The sequence below is a fragment of the Lepidochelys kempii genome, chromosome 2 (genome assembly GCF_965140285.1).
Source record: "Lepidochelys kempii isolate rLepKem1 chromosome 2, rLepKem1.hap1, whole genome shotgun sequence".
NCBI lineage: Eukaryota > Metazoa > Chordata > Testudines > Cheloniidae > Lepidochelys > Lepidochelys kempii.
The window spans coordinates 234,137,735-234,152,178 of NC_136381.1; the positions used below are offsets into that span (position 1 = coordinate 234,137,735).

A 14,444-nucleotide genomic window follows, 5' to 3' on the forward strand; every position below is an offset into this window, starting at 1 on the left:
TTCTTATTTGGCTGTGTGCCAAAACATTCTGCCCCTCCCCCCCATCCAGTAATTTTTTTCTTGTTCAGTTCCACATACTTGGGTCTAGTGGTGGCAGTCCTCTGTAAGATGTCTTCCTTTCCATCTCTGGTCATCTGTATTTGTGGGGCAAGGAGATAATGTTCTTCAGGCTACTTCCTTTCTATGGCTGAGTTCTATTTTGGAGCTCAGTCAGGAAAAGGTGATATGGGTCTTTTATGCTTGTTCCCTCAGTAATCATCTAGGGAAGAACCTTCCCCATCCCAATGAACCAAACGGCAGCAATTCGAAGTAGATTGAATCTTCTCTGTGAAGGATTTGGTTTTGCTTCTGTTCTATTCAGGTTCTTATGTTGAGCCCATCATCATGGTATCTGAGTACCTTCCAGAAGAAAGAAGACTAGTATCTGTTGTGTGCTATGTGTTGCTTAGCAGGAAAGTAAGGGTGAAAAAGAAAGTTTTGCATTTTCACCAGAATGTGATGAGCATTGTTGATTGACATTCATGTTAGCAATGTTTGTGCCAAAAATGACCTGATGCACTTGCTTTGAAGAGGTAAGTAGATTGTGTAGTCACCAAAGCCTCCTGAGCATGCTGTGGGATCGTTCCTAAGTGGGCACTAGTAATGTTGTAATAAAAAGGGAGAATGTGCAGAAAAGCAATGGAGGATGTACTGGGATTAACAGACATGGGCAATGTGAGTTGTGTTGGAATAGGAATAGTAACCTTTCTTCTCTTAAAGGCACAGACTTGTTAAACTGTGTAGTATTTTATGTTATACAAAAAACATTTTTAATCTTAAAGAGGGTGTCTGTGTCCATATACATTCTATGATAGGTTCCCCTAGCAGGTAAGCACAAATATGTGTTTTGTTGTTTGTTGGACAGGACCTAGCTAAAACTGCAGCAGAACTGATACTATAATTCTAGTACATGGTCTCTTTCTACTTCTCTCTGCTGTGCTGGGGCAATGTCCGATCCCAGTTGCTCTGATATTGTAGCTAAACTTTTTTTTTAAACTATTTTTTCCCTTCCCCTTTTGGCAGCTATTGGTTTCAATGTGGGAAGGGAGGGAATGGAAATTGGCTTGTGTGGAGGTATGTATCTGGTGTACAAACCTGGATGGGGAGGGGCAGGAGTGGTGGTGACAACTTGTTCCCTCATGTACAGAATCCCTGATTCCTTCACATGCTTATACTTGTGAGTGGTTCCATTGAATTGCATGAGACTACACCTGTGTAAAGTTACTCATGTGCATAAGTGTTCACAAAATCAGGGTCCTAGATTGTCTGGGAAGCAGTAGCCAGCTGGAATATATAGACCTTGTATTAGAGGGCTAGCAGGGCCTTGACACTAATAGTGAGAGAGCTATTACCATGGTCTTACAGGGAGAATAGCCACAAGCCTTATTGCTTTTTAAATTAATGTAAAAGTTCTTACTTATGTTTAAAAAGCAAACCAAACTTAAAGTATCCTTACTGTTGGGCTGTATAGCCTAATATGTGTGTCCATATATTTGTAAAATGAGGAGGTAGTTGGGAGTTTCTTATGTCTAAATGTTGCACTGCTGTTCTAATTTTATGCTTTTCTTTTTAAAGTTAATGTTACAATTATTTTGATTCAAATTCTACAGATTCCCATGGGGTGCTGGTTGGAACATTTTTGGGAGATACAGGGTGTGGACTTTGCTGTAGATGAGGATGAGGGGGGAAATCAAGAGACTGTTGGAGTTGCTGCTAAGTACTGGCATGTTAAGGGAAGGAGCATGTATAATGGGTCATTTGATTTCAGTGGGGCTGCTTGCATGAGTAAGGATTGCTTGAGTGAATAACGGTTGCAGAATTGGTGTCCAAGGAGCAGTTCTGTCCAAGGAGTCTGCTCCCATTGAAGTCACTGGAAAAACTCCCATCGACTTCAGTGGGAACAAGGTTGAGTCCACCCTCCAAAAGGAAAGTCTTCCTTTGTGGCAGGCTGATCTGCCCTTTGCAGACAGAGCTGTCATCACCAAAAGCTGTGGAAAAGGAGGTAGATGCCTTTGCTCTTTTTACAGCCAAGATTGAGGTTAAAACTTGCACTTCAGAGGAGAATTTACAACCTCTAAGTAACCAAATTGAAACATATATATGGAGAGTATAAAACTATTTAACGAGTGCTAGTCAGAGAAATGCTCTGGCACACAATAAATGAGAAATCATAGGATGTGGGGGGACTTTTTTTGAGGAGTGGATTTTTAAGAGGGATCTCAGATCACTGATAGGATCTAGACCAGGAGAATCAAGCTCATTGTGCAGAAGGGTCCAGCTTTTGCTTTTAACCATGGCCTGTGGGTATAGTATAGCTTTAGAACTATATACTGTCCTTAGTGAATCTCCCACTGTTGTCAATACAAGGTTTACATGAAGATCAAGAATACAATATGGCTGCTTTGAGTTCAAACAACAACAAAACTTTTATTCAATACCTTTTGTCTCATTGATATATCACTCTGGGAAAATATGTTCTCCTCTATGACCACCACTATTACTACTCTGTTTCTCAACCTTTCCCATCCTTCTCCTTTCTTCCCATTTCATATTTCCTCCCCCCTCCATTCAATGGTCTTCACACTAAATCCCTTCCCTATTGCATCATCTAACATGATCATCAGTGAAATATTTGTAAGGCTAATATTCAAAGTGGTGTCACTAGGGGTATATTTACACTTCGAGATGGGGGTAGGATTCCCATCTCGAGGAGACATACATGTGCTAGTCTCATTGAGCTAGTGATCTAAAAATAGAGTGTAGCTATGGCAGTGTGAGCACTGGAAGAAGCTGGCTGCCCCAGAACATGCCCATCCAAGACCCTTTGCCTGTACTTGGGATGGCTAGCCCATCCTGCCACTGCCGTGCTATACACTCTTTTTAGCGTGCTACCTCAATGAGAGTTGCGTGAGTAGGTCTCCTTGAGCTGGGAATCACACCCCCACCTCAAAGTGTAGACAGACCCTGTAATTCAGCTTTAATACTCAAATTAAATTAATAGCCAGCAGGAGAGTTCCCCCATCAGCGCAGTTGTTTCAGGCTCAGGCTGTCTGCATTGTCTCAAAGACAAATCTGCATCATACCGTCTTGAGGGCGTTAATCTCTGTGTTTTCACAATCATAAGGGCTAGAAGTATATTTCTGAGAAATGAAAGCTTAAATTTTGCAGAATCTGGATATGTCATGAAGGCCACAAATGTCACCTAGTGTGGATCTGGCACTTGGACCCCTCAGACCTAGACTGCTTCAGTCTCTGTTGCATTCAAAGTTTGATCCACTCAAAATGTTAAAAAGGTTTGTTGACTCTCAAGCCCACCCACAGATGCTCATAGAAATACAGGTTTGGATAAGGCTTGGAAACAAAAAATGTAGAATGATTATTTCCTTCTGCTCTGTTGGCAACTTAGATCATTTTATAAATTGACCTGAAAAAGAGGGATCTGTGCTTTCTGCTATGACAAGGGAAGTTGAGTGGCACAAGTTTAACATACATTAAAAGCAGAAAATCCATCATAGTTAGTGTAAAAGTAACACTGCTCTTGTCTACTGAATTCTATGTAGTATGGAGATGCAGAGAGTGTCTGATCGCTCTGTGCTCAACCGGATCTTCAGTGGGCATTGTGCATTGTGTCAGGAATGGAGGATTGAGCATGTGTCTGAGCCATAAGGGGGACAAGGGCATAGCTGGTAGATCTTTAAACGTTGTGGGTGAAAAAAATCTGTGTCCGGCAAAGCAGACCTGCTACTCTTCCCATAATCTGCTATAGGAGCTGTAGCCTCTGTCCAGATGTCCTGGCCTGTTGGGGCCAGGATGACTTCATGTAGAGCAAAGCCCAAATAAAAAGATTTTGCTTGATTTCTCAAGATTTGCCCCCAAATACTCACCTGCTTAGGTATATTGTTGTATACCAGATGGACTATCAGGAGAGGAGTGGAAAGATGGTTTTGTGATTATTGTGCTGAACTGGAAATGAGACTTGCTTCCTCACATGTATAATGGGGATAACAGTACTTCCCTACTACGTAGGAAGTTCTGGTGATAGATAAGTATCTGAGAACTTTACAGACATTAATTCAAGTGCCGGGAGGAGAGGAGGGGCAAATCAGTACCTAGATATAATACATCGCCCACCCATGTGTTGCAAATACATCTTTACTTGCAGGAAAACAGATGGGAATGTTAGACATTAGCAGGAACAGGCAAATATTTGATTAATTTTCAGTGGAACATTTGTGAATTTACCACAAGTTTCTGCTACTTGTAAAAGTCTATTTAATTTGTTTTTATGAAAAAAAGTCTGTTTAGATAAATCTTTGCTTATTGTGTTGTTTCTTTCTTCTTCTTCTGAATGCAACTCAGGTGTAATGTCTTTGCTGAGGCCTCTTCTGTTGGACGTGGTCCCAACTATTCAACAGACTGCTGCTTTGGCTCTTGGGAGACTTGCCAATTATAATGATGACCTGGCAGAGGCGGTTGTTAAGGGAGACATTCTTCCACAGCTTGTATATTCACTGGCTGAACAGAATGTAAGGAATTTTTATTGTGAAAAAAAATTCAGTGAAAAAAACATAATGAACTGTCTTGACTCTTAGTGCAGTAATACATGTACTGAAGTTACGTATAGCATGTACATTGGTCTCCTGGTAGGTCAAAATATACTGTAGTCATAATTGTAACTCAATGAGACGTTTAAAAATTCTTATTTTGCATTATCTGTAATATATTCATGGAAGCTTTATTTTTCTGAAGTGTTAATGAAAGGATTTGTAGAAGGCTAATTTTTTTTAAATAATCAGAAATGCTGTACTGATAATTGGTTAGAATTTGTCTTTAATTCTGAATGCTTATAAAATGCACATAAATTGAACTGCAGTTATCCTGTAGTTAACATCTCCAAACATGAACATTTGGAAACTTTTATAGCATAAGGAATATAAAATCTAATTATTGGCACAGACACAGTACAATACATTAAAAGGATTTAATCTGCTTGTTTGTCAAATAAAATGTCATATGATATAGCACAAATATATCTGACATGCTCTTCCCCACTTTTCCTACAGTATTTGGATGGATTCCAATTTTAGGATCCTAACTTAGGTTAACAGCAATGTTTTCATGCTTAGTTCCTAGTGATTGGAAAATACAGAAATTTGAGAGTTAAAATATGGCTACAATTCCAATTTATTTAACTGCATTTAGATTGTAGTTTTGTTGTTTTAGATTTAGAAGAATTAAAAATATCAATGCTTATCACTGAAATGAAATTACATAGCTTTTCATCTTTTGAGAATTCAGAAGTTATCACTAATCAAGTAATATTTTCATTGTTGCATATCTGATTAATACTTCTACAGTCATAATAAAATTACATATTATTATTGAAGGAAATCACCCATTCATTCTAAAATATGTGTATATAGTATGGAAGCAAAGTAGGACTTAGACAAAGTTATAAATAATTTGGTTATTTAACTGTATTTTAAAGAGAGAAAATTATGGTCTTTGTTGTTTGTTTGATGTTACACCATTTATTTGATAGCAGAAACTATACAAAGTTAACATAGATGCTTTGACTTATCTTTTCCATTTTAGTGTCTATACTGTCAATGCATCCAGGAGGCAGCTGTGATTCAAAATCACTTGGGGCATCAGCAAGATTAGTGTGAGGTCACAGAAGGCCTACCGTGCTTTAGTGACTGAGGGCAAGTGAAGGAAACTAATTATCCAGTTCATACAGAGTTTAGCAAGACATACAAGTAATTTGTTAGTTCCTATGGGCAATTCCCTATGCATTCCTTTTCCATTCATTTTATGCATCAGTATAAAAAAGGATCAGATCCTGTGAGCACTCCATACGTGGAACTTCCATTGACTTGTACATGTGCAGGAATTACAGGATCAAACATCAGATCAGTGTTTTGTCATATAAACTGAGTGAAAATAAAAAAGGTTTTATAGCACATTCTAAATGCTTTTTGTGAATGTGTTTTATTTCAAGAACAACATATTGTGAATAAGAATAAACCGTAAAAAGTGTCTTTTCCCCACAGTATAACAGGAATAATGCACATGCACATACAGGAGGGTGTATAATGGGGCAGATCCTCAGCTGGTGTAAACTGGCATAGCTCCATTTAGCTATGCCAGTTTACACCAGCTGGGATCTGCCCTATCATGGATATATTATTCCTATTAAATTATGCTTTGGGCAGAGAAACACATTTTTTAGGGTTATTATTCTTATTCAAAATATCTTTTTCATTAAAAGCAACCTATTTTTCAATTTCAGAACCAGGTTCTTCTGCCACTGAAGTCCTGGGGAGTTCTGCCATTTTAATTTCACTGGGATCAGGCCCTTAGGCTAACATCTGTCAATTTGCACACTAACTACATGAAGACTAGATTTTGTCTGGCCCATTTTTATAGGTGTAGCACGGTTCACTTAGGGGCCAGCAGGCCTAGTAGGTTGGCCACAGCTCATTAATTTCCAAAGTCCTGAGGGAGGGGTCCTTGTCAGGCAGTCTGGGGGCATGTTAGCCAAGTTACAGTCTGTCCTTTTCTGGGTTGCCCTCAGTTGGGCTAGGGGAAGACGGAAGGGTAGGGAGAGCTGGGCCCTCCTTCTCAACTGGATCCTGGACCAGGGACCAAAGGGAGGATGGGGGTGCTATGCTTCCATCCCCACTAACTGATACCCCAGATCAGCCTTCCGTGGGCCACTTCCTATCTTCACAGTGCTCTCTTCAGTTTGGAACATGGTCACAGCCCTCTGCTTCCCTCCTCACAGAAGGTTGTTCAAGCAGTCTCAGTGATTCAGGTAGTCAGCTGGGGCTTCCAAATTGCGGTGTCCAATGATTTCCCCCTTGTCAGGTAGAAGGGGAAAGAAAAAGCGGTCAGGACCCTGGCTGTCCATTGAGGTCTTACCCACGGTCCAGGTTCTTCTCCTAACTGGCTTCCTTCTTATAGACAGCCTTTCCTTCACTCTCCCCCCAGCTTGATTCCCAGAGTCCCATTTTAAGCAGGTCCTCCATTTGGAGCATATTCTGCAGCTGCTGAGGGGCAGGGCCTTCTTGGCTTGGTCTTGCTCCTTTAGTCTTAGTGAGGGGTCTGTAAACCCCATCACAATAGGCATGTAGGAGGTGTTGGCCCTCAGATGCTTCACAATCACCTGTGTACTCCCCACACAAAGCCAAGGCACAATCTTGGTAACTGCTCAGAGAAAGGACAAGGACTGCTCCCTAGGGAGCGTTACCTAGGGAGGTGGTAGAATCTCCTTCCTTAGAAGTTTTTAAGGTCAGGCTTGACAAAGCCCTGGCTGGGATGATTTAATTGGGGATTGGTCCTGCTTTGAGCAGGGGGTTGGACTAGATGACCTTCTGGGTTCCTTCCAACCCCGATATTCTATGATTCTATGATTGATTCTAGTGCCCACAGGGGCACAAGGAACCCAAAGGGGGTAGGGAAGAGAGGTGGCCAGGTGTACAAAGGGGAGCATGCTATGCTGTCCTAAGAGAGTTAGAGAGGAAGGGTGATCCAGTGTTTAGGGTACTAGCTTGGGACTTGAGAGACGTTGAGCAGATCATTTAGGGCCAGCATTTTAATGGTATGTAGGTACTTAATGATGTACATAGGCAGCCAGTGGAATTTATAACAGCACATAAAGCAGGCTAGTGCCTAATTCTCATAGACTTCATTGAAACTTAGGCATCCAACTCACTTAGGAATTTTTGAAAATCTTATTAGGCATCTATCTGCATCATTAGGTGCCTAAATACTCTTGAAAATCTGTCCATTAGTCTGTGTGTTCCCCATCTGTAAAATGGAAGTAATATTATTGGGCTTGTGAGGATAAATACATTCTACAGTATTGGAGGCCATATAAATACCTTAGATAGAATCTGTCCTGGAGCTTGCCCTGTGCTGGGGGCAGATAGGTGCATAACATACACAGTCTGGTCCAACAGATCAGATTTATTGTATTTGCATAGCTTTTGTGAGTTGTGAGCATTCATTTATGCAGATATATGTATCTTTCCTGTTACCTTTTTGTCACACCTCCTCAACCCTCCCATTTTGTCTGTTTGTTTATCTATTGCATATTGTCAGCATCTTAGATTGTGAACTGACTATGGCAGGGTCTGTATGTGTTAATTGTCTGTTCAGTGTCTTGTACAATGGAGCCTTCATCCCTAATTTGGGTACTTATGTGCTACTGCAATAGGAATTAATAAATAGTAATAGTAAAATACTTATTTTAATATTTGTTCTGATCTTTTTGATTTTTGAAGTAAATGATGTCAGTAAAAACGTATGTTTTGTTTTGTTTCCAATTTGTGTAGCGTTTCTACAAGAAAGCAGCTGCATTTGTGTTAAGAGCGGTTGGTAAACATTCTCCTCAGCTAGCCCAAGCAATAGTTGATTGTGGAGCACTGGATACACTTGTGATTTGCTTGGAAGATTTTGACCCTGGAGTAAAGGAAGCTGCAGCCTGGGCACTTGGGTATATTGCCAGACATAATGCAGGTAATAGGTTTTGTGTGTGCTATCTTTCACCGTACTATTGTTTGTTTAAAAGAGATTACACATTGTGATAAGTTGATTTATTCTAATTTATAACTCAGAAAATGATTTCTCCCCAACATTAAATCTTACATTTGGAACTGAATTCTACTCTATTTTACCAATCCACCAAGTTTCAGATCTTGTGTAACACCTGTATATTTGGCAGATCTTAATGCCTGGCAACATGAGAGAGGCATTCCCCCATGAAATGCCCTTTGGCTTAGGAGGAGATGCATTGGGATGAGGACCAGCAAACCACAGATTCTGACTTCACCCCTTTTACTGAGTGGTTTTAATATTTCTGTGCACTTCATAGCCCTTATTACTGAACAAGGACTCCTAATCCCTCCAGCATTTATTCCCTTACTTAACAAATAGCATAACTGAGAGGTTGTACAACATCACTTCTGGGAAAACTCGGAATAGAACTGATGTCACCTAACATCACAGAACCAAATCTCATCTGCTTGGCTGCACTGCCTTTCAGAACAAATGTGCCAAATCTATTGGCTTGACTATACTATCTGTAATCATTGCTCTTAACCTCTAGACCACACTCTTCTCCCAGAGCCAGGAACAGATCCCAGGAATCTGGTACCCAACAGTCTACTACTCTCTCACATATAGTTGTGTAACATTACTTTTAATGTGTATATCATGTTCCTATTTAAGGGCTGATCCAGGGTAATAGCTTACTTCTACCAGCTGTTCCTTTAGTTCAAGTGGTAGAGGGTTGTGCTGTGGAGTTAAGGGTTGTGAGGTCAAATTCCCCTGACCACTTGTATTTGGGGGGGAAATAGCTGGTGTTTATTTGGATGAAAGAGCTTAGTGTGTTAACCCTGGAATAATTGTAGCTGTTGAAATGATTTTATATTCTGAAATATTGTATTTAGTATGAATTTTGTTGTTTTTATGTGAGTGTGCACTTGATTATAGATTGTGGGAGATCTTGCTTATATGTCCAGAGAGTAGGAGACCTTGCTTGTGTAAGCTCCCAAAAGGTCAGCACTTGACTTAATAAAGTCATCTTTCCAGAACTTCTGTCCATGTAGACCAAGCTCCTACCTCTTCCTGATGGAACAGCTCAACTTCTGACTTTTGACAACAACTTCTGACAACAAATCCGGCTTTTTCGTTTCTGTCCAGCCCTCTTCCCATCCCAGTTTCCTTTAGTGAATCACAGTGCTAGCTCTTCCAGTCCGACACTGCTACTTTGAACATTTTGATACTACCTTGTGAGATGATTTGGGCCATAGGTGTAACTGTCTCATTACAAAGGGTCAAGCATGGTCCACAAGCTAGAGAAAGAAATCTAGGAAGAAAGGTAGGAAAGAAAACACTTTAATTTCTGATGCACACATATAAAAAGATCCAAGTGTAATTGATAGGAAATAGCTTCTGCTGGTTCTGATTCCCAACATCACCCCCAAACTTCAGAGTAACAGCCGTGTTAGTCTGTATTCGCAAAAAGAAAAGGAGTACTTGTGGCACCTTAGAGACTAACCAATTTATTAGAGCATAAGCTTTCGTGAGCTACAGCTCACTTCATCAGATGCATCTGATGCATCTGATGAAGTGAGCTGTAGCTCACGAAAGCTTATGCTCTAATAAATTGGTTAGTCTCTAAGGTGCCACAAGTACTCCTTTTCTTTACCCCCAAACTTGTAAGTCCTAGAATTGCAGTTCTTTTTCAGGTGTTTTCAAGTATTGTCTGAGTAATTGGCCCTAATTTCAGACTGCTTCAGTGAATGTGTGATCTTGTCTCATCAGGTCCACTTAGATAACTGGCTAGGTGATAGTACTGATGAAAAGGATCTGAGGGGTTATAGTGGATCTCAAATTGAATATAAGTCAACAATGTGATGCAGGTGCAAAAAAGTCTAATGTAATTCTGGGGTATTTTATCAAGAGTATCGTATGTAAGACACGGGAGGTAATTATCCCATTCCACTCTGCATTGGTGAGACCTCAGCTGAAGCACAGTCTGCAATTCTGGGCTCCACACGTTAGGAAAGATATGGATAAATTGGAAACAGTCCAGAGGAATGCAACAAAAATTATGCCAGGTTTAGTAAACCTGCCCTATGAGGAAAAATTAAAGTAACTGAGTATGTTTAGTCTTGAGAAAAGAAAACAGGAGGAGGACCTGATAACAGATACATTAAGGGCTGTTACAAAGAGGAGGTTATCAGTTGTTCTCCATGTTCAAGAAGTAATGAGCTTAATCTCAGGAAGATTTAGGTTTGATATTAGGAAAAACTTTCTAATTATAAAGGATAGTTACGTTCTGGAATAGGCTTCCAAGGGGCGTTGTGGAATCCCCATCACTGGAGGCTTTTAAGAACAGGTTGGATAGTCTAGATTTACTTGGTTCTGCCTCAGCACAGGGGACTAGGTTTGATGACCTCTCAAGGACCTTTCCAGCCCTACATTTCTGTGATTATATGAAAACAAGCCACATTCTCAAAGCCATTGTCTCAGGGCATTGGTATGAGATAGAGCTTTGCACCTATTTGTCATCAGTTTGAATCCAGTCCAGTTCAGTAGGGATTAAAAATTACCATCTAATGGATGTTTGGTGGCCCCTGTATAAGAGAAGTTTGACAGATCTCAGTTCCAGCTCCTGCATCATAAGCTATGCTTTGCATGAATTGGCAGACCTGAGAGAAAGACGAACAACTGGATGAATTGTGGAGACTGAAATACCTGTTTTCCCTAATGGAAGTTCTCCTCCAGCACCCTGTTTAGGATTGATGCATGCTGGCAGTGTGTGGGACTTCATCAGAGCCATCAAGCAAATCCTCTAATCAGCAATAAATTCATACAATTTGTTTAATACTAACATTATTGTTATATGCAAATTAGTTAATTAAAATATACATAAAATGTTACACATGAAGGGGAATCTTTCATACCATGAGGCTGTGAGGTTAAAGCCCTAGAATCCCCCTCTCTCTGATTCTAGGACTTGGATCCTAGTTGTTGCACAAAACTTGGTGGCTATGATTTTAGTTTATAAATGAATAGAAATAAGGCCTGGTTGGTCGCTTAGCAGTATAATCTCATGGCTTCATAGAGAGAACAATAGTTGGAATACTCATCTCAGTTCTTCATGAAGATGTGTGAGTATTGTATCAATCCTGTGTCAGCTTCAACTGACTGATCTGGATGGGATACAATGTTCTAAAGGTAACAAAGGACTCAGGGCCCAGTCCAACTCCCCTTGAGGTAAATGGGAGTTTTGCATTTGTGATAGCTGCCATCTTGGTCAACATACGAGAAAGATTGATCCCAGAACTGCTACAGGTCATACAGGGGCCACCAAACATCAAGAGCCAAGGCTCTGTAGCTGTGGAACATAACTCCTATCCTTTGCAGAGTGGCACAGAGGAGGGACCTGTGATATACTCACTAGTGGCAGGTTTTAGAGGAGTAGCTGTGTTAGTCTGTATTAGCAAAAACAACGAGGAGTCCTTTTGGCACCTTAGAGACTAACAAATTTACTTGGGCATAAGCTTTCATGGGCTGTAACCTACTTCATCAGATGCATGGAGTGAAAAATACACTGATGAAGTGGGTTATAGCCCACGAAAGCTTATGCCCAAGTAAATTTGTTAGTCTCTAAAGTGCCACAAGGACTCCTCGTTGTTTTTGTTGATACAGACTAACACGGCTACCCCTCTGAAGCCTGTCATTATAGTTGAATTTGTCTGCCTACACCAGCAGCTTAGCTGTGCATTTGGTTCCCTGTAGCCATGCTTCCACTCTTACTTATCGGATTGCTTGCCCTCTTTCTGACTCTGGTGGTGATTTCCATTTTGCACCAAGACCTCTCCTCTATGGAGGGCCAGAAGATTCATTTTGTAGCCCCTAGCTTTTCACTTCCTGCCCTCTTATCTTTACAATTCATCATCATCATCACTCCCATAACCACATTGGTCGTTGGGGCACCATCACTGATGAGCAATCAACCAATTACTATTAACTAACACTTTTTTACACTAGTAATAGTCAAATGTTCATTTCTTTTGACACTTCTGGGGCCTGATCCCAAGCTTTTGGAAGTCAGCGTAAAAACTCAAATTGACTTCATTGGACTTTGAATTAGTCTCTTAATGACTGCTGCTCCCTGTTCACTTTCCATTTCTGGTGAACAACAAAACTCATGACTTGATCTCAGCTTCATTTAGGTACAACTCCATCCTCTCCATTGACTTTCCATTGTCTGTAATCTTGGTGTCATTGACTCTGAGGTTTCCTTATCCCTTCACATTTCCCATGTCTGCAAATCTTCCTGTTGGCCTCTCTACAGTGTTGCCATGTATGTCAGTGCCTTGACTCTACCTTGCTGGAATCCTCCTTTCATTTTTGGTTATCTTGACGATAGCAATTCCTTTTCACAGACCTCTCCTGTTGCCCAGCATAATGCTTCCTGCTTTCTCTTGTGGACAGAGAAGAACTGCCACATCATCCATGTGACCAGACAATTCCCCTTGTTCCCCATTTCAGGTTCCAGTTCAAAACTACCCTTCTTGTTTCCTAAAATCTTTCAAGGACCAGCACCAGACTGCCTCAGGAACCTCTCCTCTCTCTGCTTCTCCTCCCTCTGTTCATTAGACACTGGCCTCCTCTCTGTCTCTCCACATAATCTTTCTACTTTTTGTGATGAAGATGCTTTTATTGTATCTCCTTCCATCCAGATCAGCTTCCCTATCTTTTTTTGTCTCTCCATTTGCTTTCAAACTTCATCTGAAAAAATATTTTTTCTCCCTTTCCTTATCAGTTTTTCCACCCTCTCTCTCCCTCTGCGTGTGTGTGTGAGAGAGAGTGAGAGAAAAAAACTTTGCAATTGTATAATTTAACTCTCTAAAGTGTCTTGGGGGGGTATAGTTTGAATGAAAGACACTATAGAAAGTGAAGCTATATTGAATCTCTCTTTTTGAGAAAAATAAATTTTGTTTCACATGTGCACTTTGCAAATAAACACAAGCAAATGAGAAGGTTTCTGAAAACAGATGATGAGTGTTTCTTTGACCACTGCTCTTTCTTAATGCATGTTGGCAGGGCTTAAACTGGGCTGTGTCAACTCAAAAAATGTATGGATGGAAAAAATCATTTGGCCACTAGTGGAGAGAGAACACAGACCTAATGACAGCATTTGGGAAGTACATTTGGGATTTTGGGCACGGAGAGCAAGGGAAATGATGGGGTAGGGTATGACAGTGAGGATAGGTAGCAAGATTGGGGGCAGGGGGAAATGAATGGTTGGAATCTTGCGTCTCTCCTTAAACACTGACATGAGCAAATATGGGGCCTGATCCCCTCCCCCATGCTACAGGAAAGCTTATAGGAGAGGGCTAAAGGAATTAAAATCTCCACAAGGTAAACATCACAGAGATTTCTCTGCAATTTTTCTGTTGGGGGAAGAATTTGTCCCAGTCCCCCCTAAAGAACAGGCCACAGGGACCACACACAAAGCTCTTGAATCTTGGGGAATCAGAGATAAGCCAGGGCCACTGAATTTGTCATTGGCTGACCCTACTCTTTGGCAGCGTAGCTCCAACAAAGCCATGCGGAGAAGGAACCCTTTAAATGGAGATTTTCCCATCAGTGTTATGCCCCAGGCCATGTTACATTTCCGTCTTGGGCTATGCTAGGCATTAGTGGTGTGGGGGGATGGGAATGATATGTGTTTCCCTGCAGCCCTGTCTCAACCTGCTCACTCCTCTGTCAGCCCACCTTCCCCCTACCTTTGTGGATCTTAGGGGTGCAGTTGGGAGCCTACATTAATTATGTCTTCAGCCATGCAAACAGATACATCTTACAAACAATATCAGAAAAGC

General features: G+C 40.9%; 1 protein-coding gene across 1 annotated transcript in view; it reads left to right on the top strand.

The window, feature by feature from the left end:
- SPAG6 (sperm associated antigen 6) overlaps positions 1-14,444 on the top strand; it is a 42,910-nt gene that overhangs the window by 8,080 nt on the left and 20,386 nt on the right. Inside the window, exons 3-4 of the mRNA XM_073334224.2 lie at positions 4,399-4,565; positions 8,379-8,562. Coding sequence (XP_073190325.1) covers positions 4,399-4,565; positions 8,379-8,562 — 351 coding nt within the window. The remainder of the gene's footprint in view (positions 1-4,398; positions 4,566-8,378; positions 8,563-14,444) is intronic.